Source organism: Lonchura striata, chromosome 5 (genome assembly GCF_046129695.1).
Source record: "Lonchura striata isolate bLonStr1 chromosome 5, bLonStr1.mat, whole genome shotgun sequence".
Classification (NCBI taxonomy): Eukaryota; Metazoa; Chordata; class Aves; order Passeriformes; family Estrildidae; genus Lonchura; species Lonchura striata.
Window position 1 is genome coordinate 19,261,758 of NC_134607.1, and position 10,779 is coordinate 19,272,536.

A 10,779-nucleotide genomic window follows, 5' to 3' on the forward strand; every position below is an offset into this window, starting at 1 on the left:
AAGTTTGTACCACATTGTCATGTACCTTGTCTTGACAAATGCAAGAAGGTGAGAGAGACCAAAGCATGAAGTAGCCCAATTATCGCCAGAGAAGATAATGCCTTATGGAAGTAAAAAAATCAAACTTAAAAAAAAAAAAAGGGAAAAGACCGTATCGGTAACAAAAGTGTTTAGAGTTGTCTGTGTTAGTAACTCTTAGAAATATTAAACATCTCTTTTTCCAGGATTAAAACGTCCTCATAGACACTCACCTGAATGTATAGTGAATGCAGAAAGTTCTGAAGATGCACTGAGGCTGCTTTTGGAGACAAATACTGTGATATCTGTGATAGCATTCCTTTATGTTGGCATGATATGCAAAGAAAATAAGGACTTTAAAGGTGTGACATACTTACACCCCTTACTTTCAGACTTGCTCTGTCATAGTGAGGCAAGTCTGGTTTAGCTGGAGGAGTTTATTCTAGGAACTTGGTCTTTAAGAAGATACAACAGGATTTGCACAGCTTTTTGGGAGGTGAAGACCTGCATATGTCTCTGGCCATAATTGTTTTTCACTTGATTATATCTATTGTCTAGTCTGGACAATGGTTACTTTTCAGCAAAAAATTTTACACTTGATCAAGTGTTTCAGAAGACAATGGCCTTTATTTTCCAACTCTGAAAGAACTACTGTATGTGGAGCAGACTGCATGTTGATGGCGTTACAACTGTCCATGGCTGAAGTCAATAAACAGGTTAGTGTTCTTGGTACTTGGCACACCTCAGACTTGGTTCCCTGGCTGCACTTTGTGCTTAAGCACCAACCTGAATTTACTTTGTTGTTGTTTCCTTCCTGTTTGTTAAAACAAGGTATGTCTGAGGGCCAGATGCAGCAAGGCAAGAAAATGAATATTTAAGAGCACTATTGAAGTGGGGTTTACAAAAAGGACCTGCAAGACAGATGGGAGGATGGAAGTGCTTTTATGTGTATATTTGAGCTCCAGCCTTTAAACAATAGTGTATTTCTACTGACTGTGTCACTTCTGTTTATTTCCATCCAATGTTTCTTTTGTGCTATAGATCAGGGTAAGAGAACTATGGCATTTGGGGTGCATTGTTTTTCTGAGTGCTCCCAAGAAGATTTCTGAATGGCATGTGACGAACATGATTACAAAACTGATTTGGTATAGTTTGTGCAAGTTGTACTTGCCACAGACCGTTCTTGGCTGCTGCTTTTCCTGACATTGGTCAGGTGGAGACCTATGTGTACCTGTAAGTTGTGAGTGTGTAGCCAGTACCAGGAGGAATTTTACGGCTTTCTTTGTGTGTGCACATGAAGTGTCTGTCAAATGTTGAAAAGGAGGAATAACCCTAAAGTGTCTCTGAAAGTAGCCTATGGCTCGTCAGAGGTGGAGGATGTCTGAAACATACCAGAAACAGTTGCAATATACAATCAGGCCTTTGCCTCTCATCTAAGGAGAGCTATCACAATACTTGTTTTAATAGTTTAAGATACTTTTTTAGGTTTACTAACCTAATTATTGATCAAAACAATACTGACTGGTTTTGGAAGACTTACTCAAGTGTTGCATAGTAAGTCAAACATGTAGTACAAAGCTTTAGTGTAAGAAAACCAAAACAAATGTACCAAATCAACAAACATACCAGAAACAGCAGAACCACATCAAAGTGAAATCCGTAAGCCAATTAAAAAATCCAAACAAACAGAAAACCTTCAGTTTGTGCATCAGAAAAAGATTTTGTAGTCTAAAATACGCAGACTAGGAATATCTCTTGCTAAGCATTAAGTATAAAACTGGTTAAGTCATCCCCCACTGTTAGATATGTTACAGTAAGGGTACAAGAATGCCAAGATACTACATTGGTACTTTTTGGAATGTAATATATTCCAGCCAGGAGCCTGGTGTCCTCACAATACCTATGCAAGCTGAAATGAGAACATCAGCATGCATCAAAAGTAACTCTTGGAAAACTGATAAAAGACATTAATGCAAAACTACATATGGAGGTGACAGCTGTTTGTCATGTTCGTTGTGATTCTCAAGGGAAAACTGCAAACAGTTTTCCAAAGCCAGCTCTGGGAACTAAAATATGTTGTTCCGCTGTATGCCAAAATTTACAGACATGAAAAGGTTATGGTTCATTGCTCCCTGTTTTCCTTGCAATAAGTTTTTTCTTCCACTAGAGGTAATTAGTTTATTCTACTTTATCCTTTTTTTCCTCTTCCAGATAATATTCCTCTCTTCCATAAATATCTCTTCTTTCAGAAATGGTCTAACAAAAATTATAGCAGTTATTTTCAACTAATTTAATTTTGAAATGTTTAGCTTCTTCAGATCTGAAGAAAGAACAAGTTTTCAAAAACCTGATTTGTTTTTTCTAGTTGGTCTAACAAGACAAACCTTGGTTTGTATATGTGGATTAAAATTATTTTAGGACTTGCATGTGCTGCCTCTGAAGCACAATTTCTTCAGATGGTATCCATTTTCAAGTTCACAGTCTTAAAACAGAATCTGTCTGGTTTATTTTGTTCAGTACTGAAACTTCAAACTAAGATGCAGAGTATTACATTTGTAGACATGTCACTTGTTAGGTTTCTGATTTAAATACAATAATTTGAATTGTTAGCACCTGTAGAATGGAAATCTATTTTAGTAAAGTCAATTACTGCAATAAAAATAATTCATTAACAGGCTGTATTGGGATAAACCCAACACATCCAACCTATCACAAATAACCAAAATACACTTCTCTTCATTTAGGAGTTTGGACAGTTTTAATGGATTTGGTGTTTTAATTGGTACCTGTATCCACAGTGGAAATGAAAAATAACAAAGCTTTTAGGAGAACTCTAGGAAAGTTTAAAAGCTTCATAATCTGTTAATCTTAAATTTCACCATAATAAGGATAGAAAAAAGTGTGATAATCCCTGATCCAACAGTAGGGATGAAAGAAAAAAAAAAGCAAATCTGTGGTCTGAATCCCTCTGAAAATACTTTGGGTTGTAGCCATGTGGCATAAGGTCTCTGAATAGAAGTAAATACCTTTCACCTAGATTGATTAGTATAGATCTAAAAATCTAGAAACATTTTCAAGAAGATTCTTCCTCAGGGTTTGAAATAATAAGAAAAGTTTTCAAGATGAAGTTCAGCTGAGGGTAATTGCTTTAAGTTGACTGTTTGTACCTGTGGATCATCAGGGGTAGAAGATGAGTTTTTGGTCAGATAATCACCTGTCATTTTCAGACTATGGCTGTTTTAGCTAGTGGGATGGGAAACTGAAGTGTATAAAACAATTATTTTTCCAGAATCTATGAGTTTAAATTGTCAGACTTAAATGTGTTGGAAATCTTTTCTAGAATGAGAACTTTGATACTGGAAGAGAAACTGCTTCTTTGTTGATTTTAGAAATTATCTTCCCTTTAGAAATTTGTTTTTGTATATTTCTGATTTTATATAAAAGCAGAAATATACAAAATGTTTGGTTTATTTCTGTTCTGTGCTTCCGCAAGTGCATTTGGATGCCGACTGGAGAATATTATGTTCTGTTTAGTATCTTTATTTCTTGAAATGATTTCCCAAATTGTCCTGTTTCCAAGTTGGCAAATGAAGAAAAAAGTGGAGTTTTACAGTGTTACTCCCTTAAACTGTTCTGTCTCCCTTTTGGTAATGAGATACTCCTGACTAACTTTGTAGCAATTTCATGTGATGTGCTGCTTGTAACATGTTGTAATGATGCTACTAAGTGAGATTGTCTTGGCTGTCCTTCAGCATGATTAATTTTTCACAGAATCACAGAAGGGTTGAAGTTGGAAGGGAACTCTGGAGGTCATCTTATCCAGCCTCCCTCAAAGGCACCTGTACAGGTGTCTTTCAAGTTGTCTCTGAGGTTGGAGACTCCATAGCCTCCCTGGACAATGTGTGCCAGTACTCAGGCATCCTCAGAGTAAAAAGGTGTTTCCCGATGTTCAGAGGGAACCTTCTGTGTGTGTTTCAGTTTTTGCCCATTGCCCCTGCTCCTGCCACTGGGCACCTTAGGAAGGCTCCTGCCTTCATCCTCTTTGCATCCTCCCTTCAGATATTTGTATGCTTTGAGATCTTCCCTGGGCATTCTTTTCTCCAGAATAAACAGCCACAGCTTTCTCAGCCTTTCCTCATATGTGAGGTGCTCCTGTCCCTTCATGATGTCTGTGGGTGATACGTTAACTTCCTTGGACTTCTCTCCAGTGTGTCTGAGTCTCCCTTGTACTGAAGAGCCCAGAACTGGACACAGTACTTACATGTGGTCTCACCAGTGCTGAGTAGCCTTCTCTACAAGGGACAGGCTCTTCTTTAGAAAAGCCTTTGGAGTAGTAAGTATTTCCCTGGATACTTTTTTTAAAGGAAATTATATATTGAGGCTGTTCTACTGTCTTTCCCTGTGTAATCAAATTGTAACTTTAAGTTAGTTGCATGTATTTGTTTTGCTTAATAACTGAGGTTGTTTTAAAAATGTTAAAATTTTTGCCACTTAAGTCTTGATGCATCTTTCCTTGCTTATCAATAGAACTTTTTCTTCTCTCTTCCACCCTTCTCTCTACAGTATTACAGGTGTCTGTTTTGAGGGGTAGAAGAGGAAGCAAGGATGTGTGGGCTTTTTTTATAGTTTCATTAATTTCTAACCAGCAGGGCTCTAAATTTTCAGTCTCTTGTTTTTATTACCACTATAATTGATAGGGTTGGCTTTAGAAAGTACTGGTTTGTTGTTTGGGAGAGTACAGTTTTTGCTTTGCCTATTCTGTGATTCTGCTGTTGCAGCTACTGTTCTACTGTCCACTGTGTACAACAGCTCTCTAGTAATCCTTACACAGAGCATCTACTCTCTTGGGCCCTGGTACTTTGTCCCCCAACACTCCCCTTTACCCACAACAAAAGTGTTCAATGCCCATGCCGTTGTCATTTTATTTATTATTATTTTATAATATTGTCAATTCTCTGAGCCTGGGCTTTCAGCCTGTAACATCACTGCTTCTGCACTTTGCAACCTCACAACTGTCCGATGTCCATGCGCTTGTACTCACATGAATCAGTTTCTCAGTCTGCACAGCACTGTCACCAGGATAGGGAACTTGTTAAAAATGCTGCTTTTTCCTACCCAAATGTACCACAGTTTGGGAGCTCCTCTGCTGTGTAGGGAAGCAATGAAGGCTGAGCAGGACTAGAGGTGACAAGAGTGCAGAAGTGCCCAACTCAAGGACAAAGCCAGAAAACAATGCTGCAGTCTAGGAGTATGCCTGGAAAGAATAACCCCAACCCAGAGGTCGTGCTTAAGCACAGCAGTCTTTTGCACACATATTCCTAAAAGGATTGATGAGCCGTTGTTTGGGGAAGGTGGAAGCCAACATTTTGGTGCTGAAAGGCACAACTTTGTTTTTTAAAACAATTTGCTGTCAAAAGAGAAATTGTTTTGCTATGTACTTAGCACTAGAAAACTTACAATACCTACAAAGCAGTAAAAAATGATGTCTTTTAGCATGAAATGTTGCTACTGGATTTCAGACATTCTAAAACCAGAGTCCCCAGGTAACTTAATATGCTGTATTACCAGGAAGTGAAGATACTTTGTAATACCTTATTGGTTCTATTCCTATGAGATGAAACACTTGATCTGCCTATAATGGAATGAAAGAATGGGACTTTTTGGATTTCCTTAAGCTATTAGCCAATTGACAAATGCTTACTGCAAAACACCACAGTATTTTTAAAATTAATTTTAAAACCAGAGACTTGATAAATTGACTGTGTAAGTAATGGAATGTGCCATCACAGTGAATGTCGGGTCACAAAGGTTAATATCTGGAATGCAGCATTTGGATTTAAAATATTTTTGCAGCACTAACATAAACTTTGCTAATCTCTGCAGGCCCTTGATCTGGTGAGGAAAGGTTTTGATTTATTAGATACCTTATGAAGTTGTACTTTAACTTGGTACTCCTGAAGGATTTTGATTCAAAATAAAGTGAGAAAATAACATTTTTCCCCCCATCTACTGTGGCTTTGATCTGTTTAAATTGGGTTATAATAAGATTATATGTTTAATTTTTTGAGGGGCTGAAATGAAAATCAGGTGCTTTTCAGAAAACACACGCGCAGTTTTAACATTCTGGTGATATGTGGAATAATATGTAAGTTCATAGTGTTGGTTTATCATAACCCATGCACAAATTAAAAGGCAGAAAAGTGCTCTGAAGCTAATATGTGTGAGTGTTCTTTAATTTTTACTCCTTATTTTTCACCTAGACAATACCAAAATAGTTGACTTTCAGGATTTTGGAGTTGTGTATTTAATGAGGTCTATTGAGAAAATTGTGCTAAATGTGTTAGAACCCAAAGGAGGGATCATTTGGGCTGGAACAATTAGAATTAGAAATTCTCATGTTTTCTTATTTCATGTGTTCTGTTGCTAATGGTGTTTATAAGTAATTTAGTTGCTTAATGTTGAAATGTTATGAAATAGAATTAAACCTTTGCTGTAGACAGGAGCCATCTGCCATTATGGACAGTGCAAAGCAAGGCTTGTTCCTTGGTTAGAGGGCACTTATCTCATGTTACATGGTGAAAAACACCTTTTTTTGCTGCCACAGCTTGGGGAGTGCTTTAGATACCACTGGTGTGGACAAAAGCTTAGCAGCAGGAACTGGAGATTGGTACTCAGTTTAAAGAGCAGTGTGTGGCCAAAAATGAGGAGGACAAGTTGTGAAAGAGAAGGTGGTAAGAGCAAGTGGTTGGAGGAGAAGGCAGAGGGGCGCATGGACCAAAATCTGATCATTTTCACCAGAAGAGTGTAGTCTATACTGTATAGTTAATTATAGTAGTAACAGAGGGATGTGCATGGCTTTAATGTATTTATTAGAACTGTGTAGCAACACTGTCAATGTTATGATAAAGTATAACTATTAACACAAGGAAGAAAATCTCCTTTTTTAAATTGACATATGTTTTCCCAATTTACTGCTTGAAACAAAGTAAGGGAGCCATATTTACTGCCTTTGGGAAGTAAATGCTGCAAATTATTTCTGCAAATAACTTTATGCAAGAAGTAGTCCTGCAACATTCACTGCATTTTCTCATGAGTGAACTTTAATATACAGGCCTGATATTTTAAAGATCAGGAACAAATACTGACAGAAATATAATAAAATTCAACTGTAAATGCAAAGCTACAAGTAAGACTTTGTTTCTGATCAATTAAAATTATAATAGATTTTCAAATATATGTGTTTATATATTTGCAGATTCTTTTAAATTTATTTTCAAAACTATGCTGAATATGAAACTTTTTTTTTTTTTTCATTCTGCTAGCACCATGGAGACTTCACAGTATCACTTAGTGATGTGTTGGAAATGTGGAACTATTTGTTACATGACAAACTGGGATTGTATGAAAACCTGAAAGAACCTGAAAATTATACTGATGTGAAAAAAGCCTATCATGACTTTTTAGCAAGAAGCAATATGTTAGATTTAATAGACATATATCAGAAGTGCTATAGCCTTGGACTTTTAGCTGAAGATGAAAGCATATCCCCTGTAAGTATTATGTTTGTTTGACCTCTTATGTTATTTTGACATATTTTTGGTTCCAGTTATGGATTAACTTCTAATTATACACAGGAGCTCTGGGTTATTCACAACTTTGGGGAAGTTTTTGAGTTTAAATTACTAAATTTTGTAAGAGGTTTTAAATTCACTGAAAATTTCTCTGTCCTGCTGGAATGTGAGGTCCCTCTTATATGAATAACTGACTCCTTGCCATAAATTGGAATGAGAAGTAAACTGTAGAGATTTGATAAAACTGGAACAAAGCTTAGTAATTAACAAGCCATGGGGTTTTGGTTGTATGTTGATGTGCAGCTAATATATTTTTAATGATTACCATTTGGAAAACACTGCTCTTTAAAAAAAAAATCTTCTGTATAATATATGTATTTGTATGTTAGGTTTCTTTTTTCAGAAGTTCCAGTTCAGCCACTCATTCACAGCTCTGTTGTAGTTTATTGCAGTCTTTTTTTGTTGTTGTTGTTGTGCTTTTTTTTCTTGTTTTTCTGTGTTTTTCTTTTCCTCCTGCTTTTCATGGGGAAGATAGAGATCTTGGGTGGGTTAAGGAGCTCTTCCTGAACTTTAGCGTAACATGTTAAATGTTCCCCAAAATGTAAGCAGTGGCTCTTAGTGCAAGTGTAAAACATAACTGTTTGAGATAATTTCTAAATTAATTGTAGTCTTACACTTCATTTCTCCACTAGAATAGTTATACTTCTAAAGACTAGAACTAAAAGTAGGTTGTAAGGGCTGTGCTAACCTCAAACACTAGCAGAATGACAGAGATAGTTTTACACCAGGTTTTAAATTCACTTATGCTTTCTAGTCATCAGTTTATTATGATCTTTTTATTAAAGGTTCAACTGTTGGAATTTATTTCTGGTGTAATGAATGCACAAGAAAATAATGATTCTGTTCTTTCTACTCCTACACAAATCAAGAGACAGGGCCAGGACCATATGAAGGTAAAATTTATTTTTGTCTCTTGTAATTTTCTGTATCTATTGAAAAGATGAAATATAACATAGTTTTATTTTCCAATTATTGTTATTCAAACGTGGCTGTGTTAAAAAACAAAACAGCCTGTGTATCCAACTTTGCATCACTTGAGTGTATTGTAGGTGTGTATGGGGCTATGTGCTGAACTTCATATTCTGGAGGACTGTCCAGAATGTCAGGCACTTAATGTAGACAAACACACCATCACTCAAACATTGTTTTGACTGTGCATTAAATAAATGAAGTAATCACATTTTATTTCATTTTATTAGCCTGTAGTCCCTTACATATGGAAGAAATCTGAATAGCCACTGTGGTGGTAGCTGTAGCAAAGCAAACAAGGTTTGGCTGTCCCAATTGATAACTTGACAACTCTCTCCCTTTACCCTTTCAACCACCAAAATAAGAATCTCTGGGTACTTTCTAGCAGTGCTTGAAATGCTGGGGCTTTAGTCATTTCCAAACTTGCTTTTCTCATAATGAATGGCAATTTCAAATCAATCTTTGAGTATAACTCAAAATATTTCTGGACAAGAAAATATTTTCTGAAGTGAGGTTATTCCCTAAACAGCACTTCTAGCTCTACCACAATGGCTTTCTTGCTTCTTTGACTTGTGCAGTAAAAATATTCTTTGCTCTTTTTTCCTCCTCTGAGGACTGTCTTTGCAGACAGTCATATGTACGTATTTGAGTTTGTAAAATTTTTTTTTTGTATGTGTACTGTGCTATAAGAAGCTATTCCATGGCAGGTATAATTTTTCTTGTTATATGTTCTGTTAATGGCCTCTTTTGTTGATTTTTTTTTTCTTTGCTTGCAGCAAAATTGCAAATTCTTCTGTTCTGAGGCTGTTGTTCTCACAGTGCTGCAATATTAGCGTTTACAATGTTATATATTGGTTATATGGGTGGGGCTGGGTCACAATTTATGTCCAAACTCAGGCAGTGGAGTTTCTTTGCTTGAAGTCCCCTGGAAGACAAAAGAAAAAATTACAGAATCTCTGGCAGAATTAGCAAATAGTTTAAAATCTTAGTCTTTTTGAAGTTAGTGACAAATTCTTACATGGTTTAATGGTGCTGGTAGTCTGCTTTGAGATAGAAAAGGGATGTCTGTGGGGAGGTTTCTAAACAGAAATTTATAACCAGTTTTAATAACCCTCAAACACCTCATGAATATTCAAGTACCATATATGCAATTCTTATTTATCATGTTTGTTTTCATCAAGACTTCCAGAATCCTCATGCATAAAGTAGCATTTTGAGATGCAAGGTGAATTCTTACTCTTCCAAAAACTACATCAGTACATGACTAATTAACTTTAAAATAAAATGGAACATAATTTATAGCAGTGGGATTGATCAATTTGTTTGATGCTTTCTCATGCAGGTGACAATCCTGGCAAAGAAGTCTGTCTGTTCATATTTAAGCCTTTTGGTGAATTCTAAGGATGATCTGGCAGTGGCTCATATTCTGAATGTTCCTGACAGAGGACTTGGTAGAGAAGCCTTCACTAACCTGAAACATGCCTCACAGGAGAGAAAAATGTCAATTTTCCTGGTATGTGTGTCAAATGAATCTTCCTGGAAGACGGTCAATAAAGTAGGTCTCTAAACAGAGAATGTGGCTTTATATGCAACACTGATGTTTGCAAGCAGAGTCAAATGCCACCATGAAAAAGATTTTAAAGCTAAAAAGAAATAGATTCTGTGGGGAGCAATGGTTGCTTGTTTGGTCATGGGATCTCAAGGTGGACAGAAAAAGTAGTTTCTGTGTGTATTTCAAGAGTTCTAAAATGGGATCTTGCAGTTGTTGTCAGCACAGAGCCATCTCAAAAATAGTTGAAATAAGGTAAATAAGAATTTTCTCCAACCACTGTAGTCACTCATACTCAAAATAGTGAAATTTTCTATGCAGTGTAACCTCAGTCTGAGTTAAAAACAGTACGGGTATGTAGCCACTGAAGCAGCTGCATTCTCAAACTTTTATGGTTGAATAAATATGGAAAAGTTGTGAAATCTCAGTTCCAGGTTTAATTATTTTAGGTCCTAATGCTCTGTTAATGTTGTATAAAAAACTGTATGTGTTTGGACTGGATTTACCACGTCTTCTTCACAATTATCAGAGGGGAAACTACTGTGTGAAGAAGTCATCTTTTCTGGCATCTGTGTCTTGTAGAAATCCTGAAAATTAGAGTAATTTCCATTG

General features: G+C 36.3%; 1 protein-coding gene across 2 annotated transcripts in view; it reads left to right on the top strand.

Moving 5' to 3' along the window:
• Window positions 1-484: 484 nt before the first annotated feature.
• PARPBP (PARP1 binding protein) overlaps window positions 485-10,779 on the top strand; it is a 37,022-nt gene continuing 26,727 nt past the window's right edge. For both annotated transcript variants that reach the window (XM_021536737.3, XM_077783120.1), the window contains exons 1-4: window positions 485-734; window positions 7,341-7,568; window positions 8,435-8,542; window positions 9,961-10,131. In XM_021536737.3, the coding sequence (XP_021392412.2) occupies window positions 585-734; window positions 7,341-7,568; window positions 8,435-8,542; window positions 9,961-10,131 (657 nt within the window). In that variant the 5' untranslated portion in view covers window positions 485-584. The remainder of the gene's footprint in view (window positions 735-7,340; window positions 7,569-8,434; window positions 8,543-9,960; window positions 10,132-10,779) is intronic.